Below are 26,401 nucleotides of genomic sequence, written 5' to 3'. Positions count from 1 at the left end.
ATATTACGACTTTTTTCTCGTGTGACAGAGTCTTTCAACAGGGCTTTAAAGGTAATGGTCTGGCCTACAAAAAAAAAAGACTAAATTCAGATGAAAATGAAAAAAACGAATATTTCCTGTATTCGTATATATTCACGATGCGCTAACCCTGCATTATTAAATCAGTCTAAAAAACATCTCAAATGCAATAATATATGCCAGCAGGCATTCGGAAATTACCTGGAATTTTTACCATGAAAATCGTTAATGAAGGCAGGAATCTTATCAATCCTTTCAGTAGCAATTATGCTAAAGGGTGTTGAGACCATAGCCCGTACCTCGTTTGACTGCCGGGGGTAATATTTTACTCACCCCTGTCGAAAAGTGCAATGCCCTTGCTGCACAATTTGCCAATGCCCATCTTCTGGGTGAAAATATTGCTAGTCCTGTTGAGGGTAATGTAGCAGCCAGCATGTCAAAGAGGCCAGCTACTCAATACCTCGACGTGACCGTGTGACCATCGACAACGTCCGACTTGCACTGACCTTATTGTCTAATATTTTTGATAAATGCCTGAGAGTGGGTTACTTTCCTAGTGCTTGGAAAATCGTTAAAATGGTGCCCATCCTTAAATCAGGGAATGATTTGACCTGTCCTGAGAGCTACCGCCCAATCAGTTTGCTATGTGCCTTTGGTAATCTTTTCGAGAGATTGATTCTTGATCGTCTCCAAGACTGGGTGTCTGAACTGGAGATCATTCGTACAGCCCAATTTGGCTTTCGTCCGGGCCATTCCACTAAACATCAGTTGCTCAGGCTTAAGGGAGTCATAGAAAACAACAAGAAAGCAACAAAATCCACCGCTGTTGCCTTTCTAGACATTGAAAAAGCTTTCGATAATGTTTGGCATGCGGGACTTATACATAAACTAGCTGCGTTTAGACTTCCTATGTACTTAACCAAGGTCATTAGTAGTTATTTGGATGATAGAACGTTCAGAGTGGCTTTAAGCTCTGAAGTGTCTGACCCATTAACCATACCGGCAGGTGTCCCACAAGGTAGTCTACTGGGTCCGTTATTGTACGTTCTGTACACAGCAGATATGCCGATTATGCCCTGTGATGGACAAATGTTTCTGTTCGCAGACGACACTGCCATTGCAGTAAAGGGCAGAACTATGGTTGAGTTGAGGAGTAGAGCTCAGCGCTGCCTGGAAAAGCTCCTCAAATATGCTTCAAATTGGAAGATTAAAGTAAATACTGCCAAAACGCAAGCAATGTTGCTCCCCCATCGATTTAAAGCTAAACTTGTAAACCCTTCTCCAAGGAGTAGATTGAATGTGGAGGGCGAATCGGCGACATGGACAGCAGATTTTGTATAAGAACCTTGTGCAACATACCCTTAAGAGGCTGATGATAATGGCGGGCACACTTTCTTTAACCGCTAACCACTAACTTACCGACAAAATATTCAAACAACAAATTTACTACACAATACCAACATCTAAAGCCTTTGCAATCACAATAAAATGAATGAAGAAATACAAAACCGAACCTCAAATTTTACTTACTATTACAGACCTGATTAAATTACATTACACCTGATACATCGCATTCTTCCTGGTCCCTTAGACCGTGAAGTTTCTGCTGAACCCACTATGCCACCCTTTGGCCCACGACTCGTCCTTCTAAGAGTGGTTTTGCGTTTGATTAAGAATTGAACACCAAGACTAGGTGCGTTGTTATTTGATGCCTACCAACATTTTTTGCTGTGGGATTGTTTACGGGCAAGGAACCCATTTCATGCTCCTCAATGGCTTTATTTATGACACCCATTCTTTTGTGTCAGACATTACCTTTACCTTTGTACTTTTATGTATTATGTTTTGGCCATCGTGAGTCAAAAGATTAGCCTTGGTAGAGGAAATAATACGCTTCGTAACATGTGGATTTCAAGGACGCATAGTATTGTCCCATGTTTGTACACTGTATTCCTTAAGATCAAATTCATTTCTATCCGAAACATTCACTTCCATCACACTAGAAATTACTACTTAAGATAAAGTTAACTCTAATTGTTGCAGGGATTAGAACATGATTTTCAAACGCTTTCAACTGTCCTTGCTGTGGATGATAATTGCAACAATTCTAATTTCCAACTCATAATCCTCATGATTTCCCTCGTGAGCTCAATACGATGGATAGTACAAGGGGACAAACCCTAAAACAAGAACACCCCTCCAAATTATCACACCTTCAACTGGTTCACGCACAATCGTACACTGTACAAATCAGTAACAACGAATCAGTCGGATGGTTTTGTGAAAATTACAAAACTATTTCTTCATCGTTTCCGTTGTAAAGTTACAATTATTTACAAATCAAATTATGAAATAAACCAACTTTCCAACAGTCCGATTCGAAATGACTACAAACTCCACTTCGCTGCGTAACGCATCTGATAAGCGCCTCACCCCAAAACAAGCAAACGTACCAGCTGCGCCACAAAATCCGTTCACACTTTCGTGGTTGCAATCGACCAAGTTGAAATGAAAAACCACCGAATCCACCGAAAACTTGGAAAATCAAACCTTACAAAAAAAAACCATCTCCAAAAAACAACCACCGGGCGTTGAGAGTGGAAAATGCCATTGCGTAATAGCACTGTGGTCCATACGGGGCCGAGATCAGACGTAAAGAAAGTGCGTGCGTTTGTTTTCTGTCTGCGACTTACGACGCATTACAGGGGTTTTTTACTCTGGTTTCTGTTTAGCGCCAGTATCCTCCCATCAGGATGTGTGCATCGATATGGTAGAATTGCTGAAAAACCCCTAGGCTTGCGTGTGATAGCACAAAAAAACCAAAAGATAAGACAAGAAAAAATGGTAACAACAAAGAAACGAACTCCCACTCAAACTCTCCATTACGGAAGCATACGCATAGAAATGTTTCGAATCTGTTTTGAAACATACACCCGGTGGGAGAAATCGGAAGATTAAAAAGGAAAAGGTGTGCGTGCGCGTGTGTGTGTGTGTGTGTGTGTGTGTGTGTGTGTGTGTGTGTGTGTGTGTGTGTGTGTGTGTGTGTGTGTGTGTGTGTGTGTGTGTGTGTGTGTGTGTGTGTGTGTGTGTGTGTGTGTGTGTGTGTGTGTGTGTGTGTGTGTGTGTGTGTGAGTATTGTAAGGGGCTAGGGGAGAAGTTGGGGAACTCCAAATCGCTACGCACAAACAGTGGGCAAAGTTTCTATTCCGCTTTTTCGTTATTTTGACACACTAACACAACCGTACGCACACCGCTGATTGTGTCACCATCAGTGGCAAACTCCTCCTCGCCACTATGTTGCCCAACATCAGCACACAGCACCACTAAATGGCGCCGTGATTGACGCTATTCGTTTACGCCTACTCAATTACATGGCGGTTATCATGATGCGACTACGGTTGAAAAGCTCGGCGCCAACGCCAAAAGTCACAGATCGCTGCTAGGATCGTTTCGAAGTTTTTTGAGTAGCGTGTTGAATGGCGATCCTCGAGACAGTGAGATTTACTAGGTTACTTACTAGAGATACTAGGGACAACAAGGCTTTTTGTCGGAAATAGAGCATCCTTTTGTTAACCCATTTTGCATAGATCTCCCTTGCAACTTTGATAATGTGAGGATCAATGGATTGAGATTAAAACAAGTCATCCAAATATTACCGTCAAAGAACCGATATACAATACAGGGTTTCTGAGTAGAACTAGACAAGTGCGAGTCATTTCTAGACAACGCTCAAGCTGAACTAAAAAATGAAAAAAATAACTGCTAAAATACATATTTCCAATTCTAAATAATTCCAAAACGCACGTACGATCAAAATGCAAGGTTTTCTTTAAAAATGTGAGGTAAAAATAAAATATTTGCAATACCTGTTCAAAATTTTATCTTTTGACAGAAGATAACAGAAGACAAAAGACGTTTCTGTTTTCTTCTCCTTCTTCTTCTTTGCGGCTTAACGAACTCTAAGGTCATGCCGGCGGCCATCGAAATGGCTTACTAGACTGCCGATACCACGTAATTGGTCAGTTATTCCTCATTACGGAGGGGACGGTCCGGATGGGATTTGAACCCCGGTCGTGCCGTCCACCTGGCCGCCCAAATGACACTTTGCTTCAGCAGAATTATTAGTTTGAAGTGACACATCTATCCATTTTCAATCTTGCTCCTTTGCTAGGAGAATCTAGAACAGTTTCAACTATCGTTCAACCCAATTCTATTTGTACAAGTTTTACATCAATCCTTTGTTTGCTAGCGATTGCATGTGTTTATGAAAATGCGACATGTGTGGCGTCTTATCTTGGGAAACAAGGTTAGGTTGAAAGATTGTCATCCCAGTGAGGGAACATTTTACTCACAGTCCGGTTACATCTTATCGCCCGTTCCAGCATCACTGCTTGTTTTGGTATTAGGGGGTTTGTTTTCCGAGCCCTTATCAGCGTTCCCTTCGCGGTTCGGGATGAATGCGGACCGGTCATAACCTTGTTGCGTCGCGTCTCGTTCAGCAACAGGAAATCAGTGATCTTTTCCGCGAGAGAATGTCGAATTCTTGACGTCTCTAAACGACAATATTTCAACAGCATAAAGATTATCTTTGGTTATAGTAGCGTGAAATGGGTTCTTTCCAAGGGGTTTTGATCAGTATAACAAGTCCATTTTTAGAACGTATTTGATCCCAAAGCGAAGCGAAAAAACTCATATTCGTGACCATCAACTTCGATGACAGGAGCTAACTATCTATCCCAAACGTGTGTGGAACCCACTGATTAACGTGTGTTCGCTCCCCCAAGGCAAAAAAAATGTAATCTCCTGCGAATATTAAGGCCGGGCTACATTGATCGTACTCCTGAGTGTAATTTTTGTGAACGCATACGCCATCTAGCGGCGGCGGGTCGAAGCTAGAGGCTGGTATAATTTATCTGTCAAAAAGCGTTTTGGGTCGAGGAGCCTATAATTTTGATCACAAACCAGTAAACAAACAGCTCGGTGAGTATGTTCGATATTTTGTCGTGTATGTTTTTTTGAAAATATGTGGTAATTTAACATACATATTGTATTTCTAGCCATGGAACAAGCAGGAAGCAGTGGACGCAATGAAAAAATAGTAAGTACAACTGTTTTTAACGAAAATTGTGTGTGTGTGTGTGTGAACTGTTGTCTGTGAATCGCCGGCTCGGCTCGGGGCCGCAATTGAGCTGAACATTTTATTGAAAAATGTAGTGTTTGTAGGTTTCACAAGTGCTTAAATAATTTGTTGTAGGGTTTGTCCATCTATTTCATCATTTAAACTACATTGCAGAGTGTGTGAAACTGGTTGTTCGTTTTGGTATTGTAGCGGTTTTTAGTATAGAGCGAGTTTTTTTATTCATGAGGAACGGCTTTGTCATATTGCTTGGTAGAACTTTTTTTTTTATAAAATTGTAAGCAAAATTTACCGGCCTATTTGTATACATTTAATATAAAAATAGCACGTGTTATTATTATCACTGTGGTTCCGGTGTGACGGCTAGCATGACCGAATTATCACGCGATTGTCGACCTTTCTGTTGTTTTAATTTAAATTAAAAAAGGGAAGTATTTAACTGAATTTTCTTTTTCATTCCAGGATCATGAAAAAAGCCTCCGCTTCATTGCCGAGGTGCAAAAGCACCGTGTTTTGTGGGAGAAAAAAAAAAAAAACTATAAAAATGTAGTTTTGAAGGGCGACGCGTGGGCTGCGATAGCGGCCAAGGAGGAGGTTTCGCCACAAGATGCGAAACATCTGTGGTCCCGACTCCTTGGCATTTATCGGACCAACAAGGCCAAGGTCAAGAAGACGACGCAAACCGGTGCAGGTACATGTAGGAAAATATATATACAGTTAATTTATTATTTCTCATCCCAATTTATTATTGTTTTATTTTAGGCAATGACGACGTGTTCCGGCCACGGTGGTTCGCCTACCAAGCGATGTCTTTTGTAGACGAGGCCACCCAAGATGCGGTGCATGTAGACACGGTGAGTATGTTTATACTTATTTTAAATAACTAGTGGTGTGGGTTAACTAGTTTGTTTAATCTTTGGCGTGGAAGCTAATGTCAGCTTTCAAATCATTTTTTTCATAAATGCCTAGTATTGAGCATCAACACATTTGGGTATCCATGATTGATAGATGTTCTCCGACGAACTAGTTGACCTTACTCACATTCTATTTAACTAACTTAATGCGAAGCTCGTTTGTTATATACATAAAAAAGCTCTCTTTTGCACTTATAAAATAAACATTTTGACGAACAAAGTATATCATGGTGGTTTTCCCCATAACACCACAGTAGTATGTGCTTCGTTCGTCAAAGTTTTAATACAAATGAATCATTTCACACACGAAGTGTTCCTATGATCCTTAAAATGTACACATATACGGACGATCACGACAAGCAGGAAATGCTGACCAGCGCACCACGTCAACAGCACGAGACCAATATGTATAGCCGTCCGGAATGATAGTGCTGACATGACGATGGATTCTTTCTTCGCTCGTTGTGCAATTGCAATCGGCAATAACAATTGGCAATCGATCGTTGCGCTGGAAGCAGGTGCGTAGTTGATAGACGAGCGTACCCTGCTTGTTACGATCGTCCGTTATACTCCGCTATTTCAGCGGGTCGATGGCCAATTCGTCCGATAATGTGTTTGGGCGAATCGCTATCGTGTACGTAGCTATAGTTAAGTTTCTCCATGATCAATCTTGAAGAGAATTGATTGTAGAAAGATTTTACTGTACATAGTTACATGCGTATGATTATCGCCACGTTCGTCCACTCGATCCACCAGCAGCAACCAAACACAACAGGCATGTGGCCACGTTTATTCGGTGAGTGAGCTAGTAAGCCAGCCAGTTTATCCAGCCGCTAATAGAGCAGGCGAGTAATGCTTAAAAAAATCCGTAGTTGTTGCACTCGCGTACTTAAATGTATATTATAAATAACCATGCTGGTAGTAATGTACAGTATAGTTGGTGTAGTTGTGTTTGCGATTTCATAATTTATTATTAATTTTAATATCCATGGTATTGGTTGGATGGATTTACGTAGAACGATTATGTTTTAAATGGTTTGCAATGTGGTTCCTTATGTCAGCAAGATTTTCTGAAGGTCGGGAAGCAATGTTTTGGAGATCGGTCAAGCCCCCTTCACTTCTCCAATCTCCATCGACTCGTCGCCCGCGAACAACCCTATCAAATGCAGACGGGGGTGTGTATGTGTCCCGCGAAGCATGCTTGCGCAAAAAATTGTGCAAGTAAACTGTTGTCAAAACAATGTTTTTGGCAACATCCGGCTGCAGTTGTATGCCTTTGAGCACTCTCCATCGATTCGCTAATATTCCAAGCGAATTTTCAACTGGCATACGACAAGTAGAGTGCATTTTGTTGAATGTACGCTCCATTGAATCAGGAGGATGCACCCCGCTGTACGGTCTTAAGCAGTAATTGGTAAAGGCAAATGCCTTGTCACCGAGAATAAAGTATGGGACTGGGGTTTGGTACGGGACCTGCAATGGCGTTGCTGGTGGAATGTTTAGTTGGTCGTTTTCTAGCTTGTGATACAGCCGTGTGTTTTTAAATATTCCACCGTCCGATATTCCTCCCTTACCACCAGCATCTGCCCATAAAAAGTTATAATCAGCATCGACCACAACCATTAATACAATACTAAAAAATTTTTGATAGTTGTGATATTCGGATCCGCTATTACGAGGGCAAATAATTTCAACGTGCTTCCCATCGATTGCACCTATTGCGTGAGGAAATCTCCAGCGCTGCTCAAATCGTCTTGAGATTGCAAGCCATTCTTCTTCGGTAGAGGGTAGCTAAAAGAAAATAAAATAGAGGAATGATTTCAATGCATGTTTTAGTTACTGTATATTTTAGAGCTTATGAGAAACATAAATTATGATTTTAATGTTCATTTTCTTTTTTTTTCAGCTTGGCAACGACGATGAGGGCCTCAATCCCCGTTCCCTCGTGGAGGCAGCCTACGCGGTTCCACAATCGTTGGACGACATCGATTGGGATGCCGCGGTTGCCTTCGACCCCGAGCCATTCTCTCCTACTCCTTCTTCCTACCCTTCTGCCTTATCCGTCACTCCTGGCACGATCCGCGAGGGAAACGGTGTGAGTGGGGCCCTCAACAACCGGCTGCAACAACCGGTTTCGGGTGCAACAGGCGCACCGGAAACCGCAGATCCGGACGATTTCGGCCGGTACGTGGCCGATGAGCTTCGGCTTATTCCGTCTCCAAAAAGGAGACGTATTATGAATATTCAGCGGGAATTATTAGAAACATTAAAAAAAAATCTTTAAAAACATAACTTTGAATACTTTTTGAGTTTTGTATATCACATTAGTTACTTGATTGAAGAGCTACGTTCGAGGAAAAAAAAAGTTTCCGTTTTACATGAACCTTTTAGTAATGGGCGGGTCGACCCGAACCTATCGGGTCGGAGCCATTAGAAAGCGACCCGGAGTCGTTCGGGTCAACCCAAAAGGTATAAGTAGTTTCAGTGGGTGCAAATACTCCGGTAGGTGCGAGAAAGCATAAGCGACTCTGACCCGTTGGTGCAGCGAGTTCGGATCGGGTATTGAACCTACCGTGGCCCGACCCGACCCGAACTCGCTGCACCAACGGGTCGGATTCGCTTATGCTTTCTCGCACCTACTGATCTTTCGGGTCGACCCGAACTCGTTGCACCCGCGGGTCGGATTTGATTCCAACTCCGACCTAGCGCACCCGCTGCACCCACGGATCGGAATCGATTCCGGCTGACTCTTTTTATACGAGGACGTTGAAGAGGAAAACGTAGTGCAGCACATTTCACACGTTCATTCCGGCTCCGTTTTTCATGAACTATCCGCCGGCATCTACTACCCAAGCAGTGAATTTTGATCCAAAGATGCATGTAGAAAAAATGAGGTTTTTCGCTATAATTTCAACTCTACTCTCTTCATCAATACTGTTGTGTGTGGGTTGATGTCTTTATCAATCGCAATAATATTTAGAAAATCATTTTTTACCTTCACACCGTTGTATTCATGCGATTAGAGTACAGTTGTTCGCAATGTATTCTGTTTCTCTAGCCAAAGAGTCCCCAGAGCAATGGTTGGCCCCGGCAAACGGGAAAGTTTACTGGCAGGCCCTGGTGCCTGCCACCTGGCTGAACGTTTTAAACACATAAACACTGAAGCGAGGCTGGTTACACCCGCAACTTACCTTGACATAATCCCGCAAAGCCTCGATAAGACATGCGCACGTCTCTTTAACTATTCTGCTGATAGAATGCCTCGACACCTAAAATTATATGTTGATTGATAAAAGTGTGCTTAGCAAAAAGCAAATAGCTAAAATAATATTACTTACCCGGAACACGTATTGGAGGCTGGTAAATGTCTCTCCAGTCGCAAGATAACGCAATGTTATCAGCAGCCTTTCATGTTCCGTGATTGCTTTGCGGAAATCTGTGTCCATTTTCGCAATTTTTGGACCAACAAGGGACAGTAAATGGAAGAAATCTTCCTTCTTCATCCTTAAAAATCGGTTCATCGTCTCGTATATACCCGATGTCGTGATGTCGGTCAGTAGCCGGTTGCCGGTTTCGTTTCGGTTCAGGAATAAGTCTTGAACCCACAAACGACGTGCATGCGGACTACGGGAACGAGATCGGGAACGATCCCGGACTTCGTTGTTGTCATTTTCAAGCTCTGGCTCGCTCATTTTTCCAAAAAATCGAGAACCACCAACATTTTCACTTCTACTAAACACCGGCCGGCAAACGATTCAAACAATAAACAATGCACACTGCTACGATCAAGGTGATAACATTGACTACAATTATATGTGGAAGATTTGGCTGTGGAAGCCATGATGGATGGAGTTTGGCAGATGGGAAGGAATGTTGTCGTGCGCTTTGTATGAAGCTTAGGCACCCAACTGTCAAATGACGATTTGCCCCGCAGTACTCGGCGTCCTGACCTGTAGCAATTTATTGATTTTGATCAACATGTCAAACGGCATACAGACAGCCTGGTCGAAAATTGATGAGACACCAAGCATGAATAATTTTGGCACTTAAATTATACCCACATCTAGCTTGCGCTGGTCGCCGCCAGATGCGCTAGTGAATATAAAAATTACGCTTGCGAGTACGATCAATGTAGCCCGGCCTTTACGCGGTAATCGTCAGGTTTGAGCGTAAAAATGAACCAAAAAAACGAATATTGTGCCAATTCATGCAGTGTGGCATGGAAATGTGCCATGTCAAAAATTCGTTCACTCCCACCGGGGCGTACTCGACTGTTGCTGCGTGTGGGGGTGTTGATTCGAAGGGAGGAGGGGAGTTGGAGGGGCGGGATTACCTTTCACTGAAACGGTGGCCGTGTTATAACCCCTTTCCTCCCTTTCGCTGTTGATAAGGGTGAGCGGCGTGAATTCCCCGTGCGGATGACTTGCCCCAAAATTCCCTCCCACCACCACCGGGTGCTCTTACTCTCTTAGCCTTACCGATCAGCACGAACACGAACGATGATGCTAAATGTGTGTAACATCAATGCCACACGATCGCGCGTAACCCACCCACGACAGGAGGCTTATTTTTCCGAATTTTGTACATTTCGTTGCAGCTTCGGGAAATGAAAATTCATCGCAAAGGCTGAGGCCGCGAATGAATAATAGATCCAGTACACTGCCCCCCTCCCCCCAAACCCTCGGCGATGGTTTGCCCCCGTCACAGTATTAATGATGGTTTTTTTGTTTGATAGGCAACGCGGTTGGTTTTGCTTGCAGGAAAGTTTCTGTTGTCGAATGAAAAAGAAAATGGTGTTGTGAACTTTGTTATGAATCATGTGAAGTTTGCATTTTAATTATTGATATTTAATGCATTTTTTGGTAGTGGAAATGCTCCTCCGCTCGCTACATAATCATTCAAGTCATCCAACAAAACAGAGCGGTTTTTGTTTCAAAACCTTTCAGCCACAGCATCATTTCTTCTCAGAAAAGACCATCTTTTGTTACGATATTCTAGAAGTTAATAATGTTTCTCGAAAAAAGATATTTTTGGATCGGTTTTCAAAGTCGTACCACGTAGCAAAAGCGTTTTTCGCTTAGCAAGCAGTTCAATGAATAAAGCTGCGACCCTTCGAATCAAGGCAATCCCTAATCTACTCTCTGCAAACACCTACCATCTTGGAGGTTTAGCTCAAGACGAAGAATTGATGATACAAGCGTTCCCTCGACTATTCACAAACACGTGTAGCAGGCATCTTCATTCTAGTCTACTGATTCTCTGGGTCACACATTTTGCATCTAAATTTACGCTTCAAAGACTCACGCACGTATCGCGCGCCAGCACGGCTAAGGTTCTCTTTCTGCTGGTAACGATCAGGATTCGTGCCCTGTTTGGTTTAGTCCCACGCGCCGCCCGGTAGTGGCATTTGCGAAGATAGGGAAAAGCTCGGCAGCAATAAAGAAAGGGGACATTTGAGGATTATTGATTTCATCTCAAAACCGTATCCCGCTGTCTAACCCTCGTTATGTGTATGCGTCACAAGTTCAATAATTATTACATTCCGTCCCATCTTGGTCCACAAACTTGCGGCCAAATTTGACCACTAACGAGGACACGGTACTAGGGCTTCCTGCTTCAAGTGGTCGCGGTTACCATTAGAATAGCGAAATGAGAGAAGTCCACTTCGGTGAGGGGGTGGCTGTTGGAGGATTTGGTCAGGGAAGGCATACGAACGAGATGACTGATGAGAACCAATCGAGGATTCGGTATTGCGTGTCCTTAGCAAGGAGATAATAAACTTCTTTTCCGCTTTGGCTGATTCTCTGGGAGACACACGGTAGTATCAGTAATAGTAGTTCACATGGAGCCCGTTTTTGTGCGTCATCATGATTTGGATGAATGTTTAGCCGATTGCAGTGCCAAAAAGGTGAACGGTCGTTGAACAATGATCGTTTTTTTTTTCATTATTCTCTCGAGTGGAACTGTCGAAATAACGATGAAGATGCAGAGACCCATCCGGATCCACCCAAATCTTGCATTTTAATGGAAAGCTCCCAACGCGCGAGAGTCATTTATTCTCGAAGGACATGGGATTATGTGTTTTTTTTTTTGCTTTGGAAAGTTTCATGAATAATGGAGTTTGAGAAAGCAAATTGTGATGATTTCTTGTTATTATTGATAGGGATTATCTCTTTCTCGATTCTCTCGATTTATTGTAAATATAAAGTACAATAGTATTGATTTTTTAAGGGATGCTCAGCTAAACGATTCATTCTTTGCGGAAAAATGCTTTGCTATTTAACATCTAAGCAAAGAAGAAGCTTTCCAATGGAGTTTCGCAGACAAATTTAGCTCTCACTTAAACTAACACTGAACAGCACTTTAGGAGGACCGCCAGCGGCGGCAATATGTTGAAATCGGGCACGAAGTAACTGTGCCTTCACGCGATTCATCCACCGCGCTAGCAATAAACGCACTGCAAACGACAGAAGTTGTTCTTCTCTTCCTTACCAATGCGTGAGATTGCGAACGAAACCACATCCAACGGATATGAATGGAAACGTTATTCCTTCGTTTCCATTTTCGCCTGGCATTTATTATTCTGAAGCTCGGCTCGGCTGGAAGTTATTTCGCACCTTACCACAAAGCCAGAAAGCCATGCCATGAATGAGTGAGAAAAAATGTGTAAAAAAAAAGCTGCATGTAACTTTTTCCCATTTTCATCCGCTACACTCATCATTTGTTTTGTGGAGGGTTTTTGTGTTGTTTCTGTCATTTGTGCTTCGTGAAAAATTTTCCCTACTGTGGGTAAAGTGCCAGAAAGGCAAGATAGAATTTTCCACTGTTAATCATTGTTATCAGCCTTGGTTGCTACACTAACCAGGGGGCGGCAATTTGAGACACAAGTTTGAACATAAAAATCTGTTTTCCTTCATCATTGGTTTGATTTCTTGGATAAGCAAATGCTATTGGATGTATTTTAGGCAAATGAAATGACGTCACCTGTAACAAAGTTGTAATTAGTGTTGAGAATAGCATAAAGAAGTGGCAAAAGCTTGGACGCAGCTGTTATAAAACAACAAAAACAGCACTTGAGTCAATTTTATTATCATTTGTTGGTTTAACTTTCTGTAATAAATGTAATTTGAAGTTCATTTCGATCCGCAAATGAGCCACAGATTCAAAATTACATGGGTTTGCAGATCTTAACACTAAGGCCGTAACCAACATGAGTAGAGTATTTTTATTTTTCGTTTTTCGTTTTTTCGTTTCGTATACATCGGCTGCTATTTATATTACTGGCCCAATAATGAAAATGCAATTATTTACCATCCAAAATTGTATTATTATTTTTCGAAGGGTTCTTCAACCTGATTCACATGCTTTTACATGCGCTCAAACCAATTGTCGAAGCACTTTTTTCACTCTGATTGAGATACCTCCAAAACGTGGTTTTTGAACGCTTGAACAGCATTTTTTTTCTTGATGTGCGTGAATGAAAAGATGTCATTGGGTGCCAAGTCAGGGCTATAGGGCGGATGAGCCATCAGTTCGACGTTTTGGCCGGTGGTTTTAGCCGATGCGCGAGAGCTCGCATTATCATGGTGAAAAATGATTCGTGTTCTGTTGTTCGTATTTCGAATTTTTCTGAAGATTTCTCCTTTTTGCTGGTGCTGGTGGAAGAAATGCCCGAAACGATGCCTCTATCTCACAGTATGTCACATGACGATCTTGTTCAATTAGGTCTTTAACGACATCAATGTTCTCAGGACCAGCCGTCATTTTTGGACGGCCTTCTAAAAAATCGTCATTGAGCGATCGTCGGCCACGATTTGAGTTCTTCAAAGCAGTCTTGTCTTCTGGACTATCCACATCGAAAGTAGTGAAAAATGATCGCTCGGAATTGTTCATGGGTCAATCCTCTTTTTTTTGCAAAACTTGAACTTGTTTAAGTCCATCACACTCACATCATAACATCACAAATGATGGTCGTACGTCAAAATGTTGTGAGTGTGATTATGCTCCAAAATGTCAAACTTTCGAATAAAAATATCAGATTGAACAGAAACATATGTAGCAGCCCACGTGCACGCTTTGAGTCTCTGAAACTACATTCGCCTCGGTCATGTCGGTCAGCGAATGGCTGCCTAGACCTGCCGTTAACATGTAGTTGGATAGTATGTCTTCCCTACGGGGGGACGATCCGAATGAGATTTGAACCCCGGTTCTGGTGGTATAGGCGAGTGGCCAGTGTCGTTGTCGCCTACACCACCGGGCCGCGTCTATTGCAGATGTGGCCTGTCTATCATTTTAAACTATTGCAATTATGGCTAATATAAGTCAAAACTATTACTTAATTTTCTCTATATAAATGACTGATCTGTCAATCCGAAAATCGAATATGACTGTTCTGATGAAGTTTGTCGGGTGGTAGAATTGTGTAATCGGTGTCTAATTTTCAGGTAGCTTGGTGTATCGTGTATCCATGGCAATCGGTGAGAATGTGAGGCGTACAGTGATGTCAACGTCACAGAAGCTGCAAAGTGTAGGACAGGATTTGTTGAGGTTGTAGGAATGGGTCAAATGTGTATGTCCTATTCGAAGGCGGGATAGGACTCGTTGATGGTGGCTGGATTCGATATCTTCCCATGAAGCGGTGTTGTGCTTGATGGAGCATGAGGTCCAGGTTGCGCCAGGAGGTGTTCCAGTGTTAGGAGACTATGGTGTTGGTAAAATGGATGGCATCTCGGTAGAAAAGGGAGTTGTGTGCTTCTGTTGGACGCAGCCAACCCCTGTTAGCCAGACGATTGGCTTTTTCGTTTTCGTTGATTCTGGAAGGACCCGGAATCCAGCAGAAAAAGATTGTCGGGGACGCAGGTATGGAGTCTAGGAGTTGAATGTGGGGATCTTTGGAGATGTCGTGTTGCTGACACTGTCGGTGAAGATGACTTTCGGTCGGTTCGTCTGTAATGCTTCGTCATGATTAGAGTCTTCTTCTTTTTCTTCTTTTTCTTCTTGGTTTAACGACCTCTAAGGCCACGTCTGCCATCAAATGGCTTACTAGACTTCCCGATACCACGTAGTTGGATAGTCAGTCCTCATTACAGGGGGACGGTCCGAATGGGATTGGAACCCCGCCCCTGTCGTGGTAAGACCGGCGCCGCTATCGCCTACACCACCGGGCCGCGCCGCTAGACCATGACTAGAGAATGCCTCATAATATAGCCGCAGTAGATGATATATCCATTGTAGCAAGTAATATCTTAATGCCCGTATGACCAGTACAAACTATAGAAATCTTACGACTACTCTAAATAAACCTCCAAAACTTCAATTTACCCTAACTTTTACTATTCACATTCGGAAACAAACACTCGATCAGCCTGTATTAATCCTAACCGCCTACCAGTGTTGCCCATACATGGGACCCTTCATCTATTTGCTTGGAGCATTGACGGCTCTACGAGAGTGAAGGGAAGAAAAGAGGGTAAATAATAGTCATTGTTTGAAATTGTTGACAAAACACCTTAAAGTTGAATGAACCTCAGAGAAACGACGGCAAACAAAACTTACTTAGAGGCATCAGCCGCGACACGGTTTCCAAATATTCCGTGACATCATTGAAACCTCGACGATTGGACGGCACCACGCACTTTACGTTTACCCACCTGAAGACATTGTGCCGAACTAAGCACAAGAATTGTGTCGTCAATGTTTCAGTACCATTCAGTGTTTTTTCGTTGTGCAAGAAAAAACGGGGAGATTGTTTGCGATTATCTCTTTCGACCAGTGTTCCATTTGCCTATCTCCTATGACTCATGCTACACCATCATGCGTGTGCGCCTGATTTTATGCGAGTGCGGGTTGATTTGTCCGTGGGTAATTAGCGTCTCGCGTCTGCATGGAGTGTGGGGGGAAAAGCATGATGAAATTATTTTGTAAACATACACGCTCGAACACGAGCAATGATTGTTTTGCTTCTGTTTCCCTACGTCGTGAAGGTGCGTGTTTTTTTGTTGGTCTTTAAATTTTAGTTGGTCAATCGGTACTGCATATGATAATTTGTTCCTCGCAAAAAATCGCAACAGGAATGTAGGGGACATTGTTAGGTTAGGTGAGTAGGTGCGAATGGATTAGCGTTGTATACATGTTAAAAACACTTCTAATTGCAACCAAAACTACAACCGACCTGTGTAGAGTCTTCCTTTGGATATAAGAAACTGATAAGACATAGAAATTCGTAAATTTATGCATCTTACAGGGTTTACCTAGCCAATTCGGCATCGTCAAGCTATCGGGCAAAGTAAATGCTTATTCTGTGGCGTCGTAAACTCTCAATTTGGGCATCGTCCATTCTATTTGGGCGTTATCAAGTTTAAAACCCTCGTTGTAAAGATTGAATTCGGCCGCCTCTGGATTGTTTTGATTTTTAAGCTGTCAAACCAGTGGCTCCGTTGTGTTTGATCCATAAAGCTCTACAAAAATGCGTTGGTTGTGTGTAACTAATTACCATAACTTGCTCTAGGAAAATTACTCTTTTTAAGTGAAATGACTAATATAAAAGGTGCAAAATCAAATTTCACATTCTTTAGTCATGTACATACAAATTTATAAATTAAAACAATCCAGCGGCGCGGCCCAATTCAATCTTTAAAACGACGGATTTAAACTTGACGACGCTCGAATCGAATGAACGATGTCCAAATTGAGAGTTACCGACGCCAGAATAAGCATTTACATTGCTCGATAATAGTATGACGATGCCGAATTGGATACGTCAACCCTGTAAGACATTATATTATGCGCTGGAAAATAAAATCATGGTGATGAACCGTCACTAATAGCACCTCTCTCCAACAATGACTTCATCGGAACGAAACGAACGGTTGGAATATTCGTATGGTACCGGTTTTTTTGTGTAAAAGAGTTGTTTTGCCTGGTTACCCTTTTTTCGCATAATATTAAATCATATTCTTTGCCGCTATTTTCCCATATCGAAACTGCTAATGGGAGAGCCACCTCAGTCAATGGTTTATTTATGAGTTGATGATTAAAACCGTATTAGTGCTCATTTGTGTATGTTACGTTCACTTGATTTTGCGTTGTGGAATGGGCGCCATATTTACAGCAAGTTAAGCTTATTTTATCCCTTTTTTGGCCTATAATTTTAAACTATATGCAGTTGATGAGTATCTTAGGGAAAAGAACAACCTTTTGCCCTACGAAGACTCCCTTTGATCCTTTATTTCTTACGCTCAATATCGATCTTGTGATGATCGTGCGTACGAAACCGGATGGAGTCCAAGACACAAAAGTCTCACGCCATTCGTCCGGACGACTGTCATATGTAAGTTACTGCCGGTTTTGAATTTAAATTCATCCATTATGTAAAGCTTTTGCTTTCTCCTCTCGTTCCTGCGCGCGCGCGCTTTACAATGCATCCGGCGACGAACAGTTTGCCGTAACGGTGCGCAATGTTGCCGAACGCCGGGTGTGTGTGTTGCAGATATCTGCCCAACCACCCAACGTGGGGGCCCAGCCTACCAACAACCAGTCAGCCCAGAGCTGGTCTATTGCTTTCTCGAGTGACGAAATCACGATCACGAGCACGATCGTCGATTCGAAATAAGTGGAACGATATACATACGGACCGACAGTACTATGTACTACACTAGGTGTGCTAACTGACGCAGTTCCGCAGTGGTGAGTAATCACCCTACTACTACTGCCGCTGACGTCGCTGTTGATAATGACTCATAGGCTGGAGAAAAAGGAATAGTGTTAAGAGTGTAAGAGCTATGGAAGGAAAAAGAGGTGAAATTAAATGAGATGGATTCAGATCACTGGCGTTAGGTAACTTGGGATCGAAAACGTCGGTAAGATATTGCCTAGACATTTAATAGTGAATAAATTGATTATTCTCACTAATCCCTTGAAGAGCCAGGGTGGAAATGCTAAAACTACTCTACCCAATGACTGTGGGACAGCATTAACGAACGAATCGTTCGAAAATCGTGTCTCTCCTGCGTTCGTTATTGCACGAAATCATGACTTTCGATCCAGAAGACGGAAATCATTAGTTTACAATGTGTTGGCTTGCTTGAAGCGCCTGGAGTGACCTTTCCTTTCGGCAGCAAAGATTGAATCGTGAGCGACAGTTTCGTGGAAGTTGTTCTCCTCATAAAACTGTTTGTTGGGTTCGGGAAAGGTTTTGGTAATCATAAATCTGTCTAGATGACGAAACGAACTTCAAAAGATCGTTTCTAATCCATGGGATTTGTTTAAGAAGAGGTAAAACATAAAGTAGTTTGAATAAAATTTAACAAAAGTCTTGCTGTTTTGCTCCATTAGAGAGTTAGTATTCCGCCCCACTAGCGACCAAATAACACGCTTCAATAGTTTCGCTAAGGAAAAACACATTCTATCATTACCTTGGCTTGATCAATTAAGAGAGAAGGGCTAAGTAGTTTGGTGTGGTTAAGCAAGAACAGATACGAAGAATGAGAAGCAACGGTCCAATGCCGACTTGCTTCAGCCATGGCAATGTGTGGTCGTCGATGGACAAATGACCGCAATTCCGCGACGTACGGTGACAGGTTGAAGTGGCGATGAATAGCAAAATCCAACATTTCTTGGGCGTAAATTGATGTAAAGGTCGGGCACACTACTAAGTTCAGTGAGTTGATCTCGTATTTGAGAATATCGTTTTAAATGTCAGAATAATGGAGGTCACTAAGACTAGTTGGATCATAAGTCCTCACTACGTTGATTTGTTGCAGTTTTGTTGATGAGATTATTTTTCATATCCAGGCATTTTCCCCCGCGATTTTATGCAAAAAACTACCGAATGCTTCATTCTTTATCATGCCTCTGTTTCTGATTGTTCGTGGAACACATTTACGCACAGTTCACCCAGGACCTGTGCACCTTGGATTGGTTTGGAGCGTCCGGGCCTTTTATTTATGTTTGTGCGTTTGTTTCTTTTGCGAGATCCATTCAACCGTATTCCTTTCCAGCTGCAGCGACGCGTGTCTGTCCGAAAACGTTACGTACGATCTCTGCTGCTCTTCCCGCACAAACACACACCGTAGTTTGGGAATTGGTTGGGCAAGGGTTTGCTTGTAAATTGTTAATAGCTAATTGCCAGCGTTTCGGAACTGTGCGTTTCGATTAATTTGTACGTGATTCAATTTGTCTTCCTCACAGGCAAACAGTGTCGGTAAAAATGGCAATTAATTACGTCAAAACTACGGTGCGTTGTGGCTGTACTGAGTATCGATGATGCTAATACCTGATTTTTTTTACGGGTGGTAGTTTGAGCCAAGCATTACGCAACTATCTTTCCACGATATCAAAGTGGTGTTATATCACTTGGAGGTGATATTCGAACGAGATACGTATGCAATTTTTGTTCAAGTATGTTGAATATTGTTTATTTCACTGATTTGTTTTCTTCTTCTATGTTCATCCACGTGTGTTTTCATTGTATTTATTAGTTATGATGTGTATTGTAAGTTACAGTATTTATTTTTTGATCGGTGCCGGGTGTTTCCTTTACTCTGTTCAGTCGCGGATCTTTCGGACGTGTTTTGCACGGAGAAATTTGTTACCAGTTTGCTTGCAGTTTGCCAGGAGTCCAAAATGAATGGCGAGCTTTTATTAACTAAATTTAATTACTTACTTATCAGGCGCTACAACCGATTTGCGGCCTTGGCCTGCCGCAGCAGAATCCGGAACCGCTCAAGGTTCCACGTCGTCGTCCGCCAATCCGTTATCCCTCTCCAGTGAGATGTTTCATCAGGCTGTAGAATGACCCGAGAAAGGTGAAGTTTTGGACGACTTCAAGTTTGCGATCACCTATCCGTACATCACCCCCACAAATTTCCGGATTTCTTAGTAGGGCCGCTGATGGTGCCACCATCAATTTGGCCTTTGCCTTGTTAACCTGCAACCCAAGGTTTTCTGCCGCCTGCTCGATCCTTTCCAGGATCTGGGTTGACTTATAGAAGATGGTTCCCGCAGCGCCAAGTTGAATAGGACAAAGGCGAGCCCTGACACAGGCCTTTGGGGGTAGCAAAAGACGTTGAGAGTTTTCCATCCACCTTCATGGCATCACTTGCCACCTTCACCTGGTATGTGACGTTGGTCATGGTCATTCTAACAAGCCTGATCAGTTTGGAAGGGATTCTTAAAGAAATCTAATCTTAACTAAATTTGCCCTATTTATAATTTTCTGAGTGACACTCATGCATTACCTACTTCTCACTGCAGTGAACTCACTACACTCACTTGACGAATTGTTCTTCGCCAAGTTTCTGCCTCACCGTTGTGCGTGAACAACTCGATGTGTAGGATTGTTGTGGCCTGGGGCATTTTGAATGTAGTTTTAAAGAATATTGAAAATTCATGTTGCGGAAAAATTCTTTAAAAAACCCTTATCAAAGATAAACTTATTTCCTAACTTAGATAGTAAAGGAAAAAACAACATAAAAGAAGGAAAATTATAAGAAATAATACTAACTTAATCTACGTCTAAATTACTAAACTTATCCTACTGAAGTCGTTAGATTTGAATCTTTATACAAGGTTCCGTAGGATTCTCTCTGCACTATTCATACATTTTGTTCTGTATCTGAATTTGATTGCTTGAATGTGTTCGAATACCCTATCGATTTGTGCCTTTCTTGTGGATGATTCTTGTGCTAAACCATGGAGAAAGATTCATTATTCTTTTTTTAAGAATTTGTTTTGTAAAACATGTATCTTTTGAATATGTGTTACTGCGCTGTCACCGCAGATTAGTGAAGCATACAAGAGTATCGGTAATATTCATCAAATATTACGCCTAAATATTTGATGGAGTTTTTCCATTCGATATCGATGGTACGATTTGGAAGCTTTCTAGCACTGCGATAGTTAGTGAAGTGTAGCTGTCTTTCCTTCCGTAAACCATGAGCTTCCATTTGTCGCAGTATTTAACATGTTTTCGTAGTTGTCCACGTGTTTTGTATACTGGAAGTGATCTAATTTATCTACAATATTATCCCAATGGCGAAAGATTTTAAATCGTAGGGAAACCTCCAGATTGCAATTACCATTACCTCCACCCTCAATAGAGAGGTCACATTAATCTAGCTTGTTTAAAACGTAATAAAGGGTTTTCTGGTACTGTGCCTATACCACAGCGGTACACCTAATGGGAAACTAGCTCGATGCTGGTTTAGTCGGCCGTTGGGGGCCCTTTTCTTGCGGCATAGTTTAATTAACACTAATTGCTTAGTACATCGTTTTCTCCATAGCCGTTGACTGTGTTATCGAATTAGCATCTAGCCGGGGATGTCTTAAGATCTCTTAAGAGCGGCCCTTTTGAATTGCGTTAAAAAGGGAATGACGGTAAATTGTACAAGTAGTTACAGGACCAACGAACCGATTACTATATGATCATTCAGGGGAACAACCGTGATACTTATCTTGGATGAATAGATGACACTGTTGAAGATTTTGTCCAGAAATAGTTGATAAGATTATACTTCTAGGGTGTATTTAAAATTTGCCGAAATTTAATCCACATTATACAGAATCGAGTAATGCTTCAAACTCAGCTATGAAAGCTTTGTAATTGTCTGTGACGACTAGGACAAGGCAAAGCGAAAGTAGCATTAAACCAGTTCGATTTGAATTGAACCAGTGTCGCGTTAAAAACTCCGTGCTATAACTAGTACGCAATTCCTTTTTGCTTCGTTTACGAACATCTACGGCTTCGGAGGATCGTTCGGAGGTTTGCTCTGTCATTTACAATCATCCACCACCGTTGTCAACAACATTATCTTCATGCTCTTTTCTGTTTATGACGTTTGTTGCGAAATTCCTTCCAATAATTTCTGTCAAACGCACAAACCACGGTGGGGTCACAGAAAAAAACTGCGTAGCACAGAGTTGCCACCACCTGTTCAAACCTCCGTTTTTGGAAGGACTTTCGAAGGACGAATGAAAATAGCGATTCATCTGTCGAGGTCGAGACAGACCAGAGTGAAAAAGGTTGCAGATTTCTTGAAAAAAAAAAAAAAACATGTGCCATTAGCGCGTGGTGTGCTGCTCTCTTTGTTGCGGGAATACACAGAGCTGTCAATAATTGTTCGTAAATAGATTGTGCTTTATTAACTTGGAAAGATTTCTGATGAAAAACATTATGAAAGAGACATGTGCCTACAGGTTTCGGTTGGATTTCCTTGCGAGATTTCGTTGTGGTTTCACCCATGGGACTTCTATGGTGTTCCTAGTGATGCTTTCATGATGAGAATTTCATTTTGTGGCCAATTTTTGCCACTTTCGCACAACATTAAACAACGTCATCTTGGGGTAAGTTGGTAGTGCTGCCGAGAGTGTGAGTGTTGGTAGGGGAAGGTGTTGTTGTTGTTGATGGTTTGGCATAAAGCAACCGGCATCGGACGCGTTTATTGGATTGATGTATTGCGTCAAAGCATCAACCATCCATTTTTCCTTGCTTGTGCGCCTCCATTGATTGACAAGCGCGTCCATATGCACCGGCAAACCGTGGCGGTTGCCTTTTGTCGTATCTATTTTCACCATCAGCTTTTCCATTGGCATTTCGATGGTTTTGTGTTGAACTGTGCTGCTGTTTCGCTGGTTAGGCGGTAAGTCTTTTTTTGTTATGTACGCCTGCCTACTCCTTCTTTGCGTGCTGCCCAGTCGAGGAGGTGTGTTACGTGAATCAATGGGGGCGGGTAGGTGATTTTTTTAATGACAGACCTGGATTCGTAATGCGTACACGCATTTTACATTGCCATAAAGCAGAGCAATTGAGGTTGCTCATGAACGGCACGGGGGAGGGTGGTGTCCAAAATTGTAGGCCCGTTTCTAGCAGTTCCAATTGTTCGATGAAGGTATTCTATTGTCTTATCAATCCTTCCAAAAATTATTATTTTCTTTCGTTTTTATGAGTACTCGAATAGCTTTTAGTGTTACTATTCGATGACATCTATTAGCCAAGATTTTATTCTAAGATTAGTCTCTCGGATGACATCCGTCAGTTACCTCCTTGATCGTTGAGAACAATATTGCTACCCAAAATCTAAATTAAACAGATATGAGCAAATGTTTAGACAAACTTACTCTCAACTTGGTTTGACAACAGACCTACTATAATAAATTCAATGTAGCAAAAAATTCGAACCTTACGCAATCTGTTCGGGTCAAATAATCATCATTTCCATTACCACCAAGTGCTTCGCAATGAGTATAAATACTCTACTTGTCTGTTGCATGATTAATCAAGTGTTTGACAGATGCCGACTAAAAATATCAGTTTTCCAACTGTGGCTTTAAAAGGGATTTCAGAAGCAATTCTATTTCAGAGGCAGTAGGAAGTAGAGAAGATCCTGCAGACTTGAGCCCCTTGCTACAGATTTCGTCGGAAGCTACCAAGCTGGTTGTGTTTTAGGCAAATCGACAACCGATCAAATCTTTACTCTACGGCAGATCCACCAAAAATGCCGGGAGCACCAGTTCCCTACGCACCACCTGTTCATTGATTTCAAGGCGGCCTACGATACGGGGACGAACTCTCCTGTTTGTTGTTCAACATCGCTCTGGAGGTTGTCATGCGAAGCGCGGGCTTCGACATCCGGGGCACGATTTTCACACGATCTCTCCAATTATTTGGCTTCGCGGCCAATGACATCGACATCATTGGACGGACAACTGCGGCGGCGTACACCCGACTGGAACGCGAGGTCAATAAAATTGGATTGAGGATCAACGCGACGCATACAAAATACCTGATCGCCGGAGGCTCTGACCGTGATAGAGCCTGACTCGGAAGCAGAGTATCAGTTGACGGCGACGATCTCGACCGTATCATGATACATCCGGAAGTCCTCTACGTATACGAGTCTTGGACTATGCTGACGGAGGACGCCAATGCACTCGCCATTTTCGAACGGCGGGTGTTAAGGACTATTTTTGGGGGTGTGTGCGAGCAGGGCGTGTGGCGAAGGAGAATGAGCCACAACCTAGTTGAGCTGTTTGGCGGGACTGATATTCTGAAGGATACGATTGCTGGACTCATGCCCATGCCATCATGCCAAGATGGGGCACGTCGGCTACTTGATCGTCACGTTGACTCCAGGAGCTCGTTGGCTAGATCAAGTGGGGTCTAATCTGTCGGAGACCGGAAGCAGCCGTGGATGGAGGACTGCAACTCTAGATCGAGCTTCCTGGAAACGGATTGACGACCTGGCCATGTCGACGCGACGTGCTCAATCCTGAGCAGATTAAGAAAAAGAAGAAGCAGTAAGAAGTTCTACGCTTAGTCAATGTTAACAGCAACATTCCAATAAAGAATAAATTTAAGAATTGTTAAGTCTAGTTATGATTACAAGTTCTGACGTTTTCATAAGGATTTACCAGCCTGCGCACATTGTTATATTAAAGTTTTCTCCTTGGCTTAAGGCCTTGCTAGATCATTTCGGTCATATAATGGCTTGCAATACTTATTAATATCGCGCAGTTTCATAATCAGTCTTCAATACGTGGGAACTGTCCGGTTAGGATTTGATATTCGGTACTGTCGTGTAAAGATCAGCCCGCTATATTATTGTATAAATGCTAGAAGTATTTATTTCATTCTTTTATGCTAATGCTATTTATTTTGATTGAATTACCTAGCGAGTCACTTTGTGAGTTATTTGACAGTTTTTCAAACTCTGTTATAAGTAAACATGTTACTAAACTATCAATTAAACGTTAAAAGCTGTTTTAGTTATCATGTTCTGTCCAAGCATTCATAAATTCATAAATTTATCAAAACAACCTATTCATCGCAGTTAGTTTACGAAATGGTCATTCGAGTTTTTTGTTGATCGTGCTGCCGTTTTCGGCATTTTGATGGACACTACATTTAGTCCTTAATCCTTGCATCATGAATAAAAAATGAAATGGTTTTCACTGTTCCATACGAGCTACTGTCACGCATCAAAGATGTGCCGTTTGGCAGATTGTAGCACAGCCCGAGGGAAAAAATTTGTGTGCAGCTCAGAACATGATGCTATCACATGATTGTTTTTGTATGTACAGCTGGTGTATTGTTGCATTAAGAGTTTAAGAGTTGATTTGGATTTCGTCAATGACGTAATGAATTGTAACTCATTTTATGATACTTTAATCTTCTTTTCTAATGATGACTTTATTTCAAATCTTTTTTGGACTGTCTTAAATTTCTGCATTTGTTTCACCCTACGCTAGCCAATAGCAAAAAGCGCAAAAGTAGTTTCTTGGACACATTTTAAAAATTCCAAACACCTTCCGTCATGTGTCATCCCTTTAAACTTTCTCTCCAAAATCATCCTTCGTTAACAATTTTACAAATATGTCTTTGCTTACACTTTCCCTCCAGTGCATCGGGAATTGCTCGGGAAGCGGAAAGTTTTGGCCGTTTTGTTTGTCAATTCCAATTGAAGTAATCGATTCCAAGCCCCCAACTGGATTGGTGTATTATGGCGTCCATCAATGTTTCACTTTCGATTGCCACCCGCGTAGTTCGTGGTGCAATTTTATTTTTCTGGAACAATTTCCCTAGAGCGACGTTGGTGAACACTTGCTGCAAGTATGTTGCAAATAGGTAAAGCGCTGAGAAACAACCAAATTGTGTAGATCGATACTCGAAATACGAATACTAGGGGCGGGCGGAGGTGGCGGTGTAATCGACTTACTTTCTTCGCGCTCCAGAAGGGATCAGAGCAGGGCCGAAAGCAATTGGTTTTATCGATTCGCGCGCTACATGAAACGTTTTGTCATTGAAAATGAATGAGTTTGTTCATTATTCAAGTCCTATGCTCATTAGGCTAGTAGCGCTTGAGCACTTAAGTAACCTTGAAGTGAAAGGTGGTTTTAGCAAAGTTTGTCAGAAGGCGGCAGATAGCGAGTAAACTTATACAATGATACCCAGAGGTCCTAAAAGCGTTTGTATGTTATAACATTAGTATAGGACCAATGGATTTTAATGTGAATTGAAATGATGTGAAATCCAAAAATGCAAAAATTGTTACTGTCTATGAAAACATCAGTTTGGGTCTCAAGTTATATCACAATTTTGCGTCAAATTTCATTAAATTCCTATAGCTAATACCGGAATACATGTTTATGAGAAGGACAAAGTTAGAAATAACTGAATTTTGTCATCTGAAGACCATTTGAGATCTAAAGATTAACTGAAGACCGAATATCAAATCCTATCCGGATCATTCTCCCGTAGTGAAGACTGACTCAATTTCTTGGTTATCATCAAGTTTAGCAAGTAAGTAGGTCATTCAGCCACTAAGAATTATAAGAC

At 42.0% G+C, this 26,401-nt stretch overlaps 3 protein-coding genes across 10 annotated transcripts in view; 1 reads left to right on the top strand and 2 right to left on the bottom strand.

Annotated features, from left to right (window-relative positions):
• Nucleotides 1-26,401, bottom strand: part of LOC126564205 (sodium/hydrogen exchanger 7) — a 714,899-nt gene that overhangs the window by 189,965 nt on the left and 498,533 nt on the right. The gene's annotated exons all lie outside the window — the stretch shown is intronic.
• LOC126565653 (uncharacterized) lies at nucleotides 5,078-6,042 on the top strand. Its single transcript, XM_050222849.1, has 3 exons — nucleotides 5,078-5,116; nucleotides 5,618-5,846; nucleotides 5,918-6,042. The coding sequence occupies exons 1-3, from the start codon at nucleotides 5,078-5,080 to the stop codon at nucleotides 6,040-6,042; spliced, it is 393 nt and encodes a 130-aa protein (XP_050078806.1).
• On the bottom strand, nucleotides 6,621-9,761 carry LOC126560568 (uncharacterized). Its single transcript, XM_050216525.1, has 4 exons — nucleotides 9,408-9,761; nucleotides 9,261-9,338; nucleotides 7,466-7,860; nucleotides 6,621-6,738 (listed from the first exon to the last, which is right to left on the bottom strand). The coding sequence occupies exons 1-4, from the start codon at nucleotides 9,759-9,761 to the stop codon at nucleotides 6,621-6,623; spliced, it is 945 nt and encodes a 314-aa protein (XP_050072482.1).

This window comes from Anopheles maculipalpis, chromosome 3RL (genome assembly GCF_943734695.1).
Source record: "Anopheles maculipalpis chromosome 3RL, idAnoMacuDA_375_x, whole genome shotgun sequence".
NCBI lineage: Eukaryota > Metazoa > Arthropoda > Insecta > Diptera > Culicidae > Anopheles > Anopheles maculipalpis.
Note: the sequence above shows the minus strand (reverse complement) of the source record. Positions and strands in the feature narration are given on the sequence as shown.

Excerpts from the sequence above, each read along its gene's own strand:
- LOC126565653 (XM_050222849.1), top strand. The coding sequence starts at position 5,078 with ATGGAACAAGCAGGAAGCAGTGGACGCAATGAAAAAATA. Across the intron at positions 5,117-5,617 it reads GTGGACGCAATGAAAAAATA|GATCATGAAAAAAGCCTCCG; the intron begins GTAAGTACAACT and ends TTTTCATTCCAG. Across the intron at positions 5,847-5,917 it reads GACGACGCAAACCGGTGCAG|GCAATGACGACGTGTTCCGG; the intron begins GTACATGTAGGA and ends GTTTTATTTTAG.
- LOC126560568 (XM_050216525.1), bottom strand. The coding sequence starts at position 9,761 with ATGAGCGAGCCAGAGCTTGAAAATGACAACAACGAAGTCCGGGATCGT. Across the intron at positions 9,339-9,407 it reads GCCTCCAATACGTGTTCCGG|GTGTCGAGGCATTCTATCAG; the intron begins GTAAGTAATATT and ends ATATAATTTTAG. Across the intron at positions 7,861-9,260 it reads CTTTGCGGGATTATGTCAAG|CTACCCTCTACCGAAGAAGA; the intron begins GTAAGTTGCGGG and ends ATTTTCTTTTAG.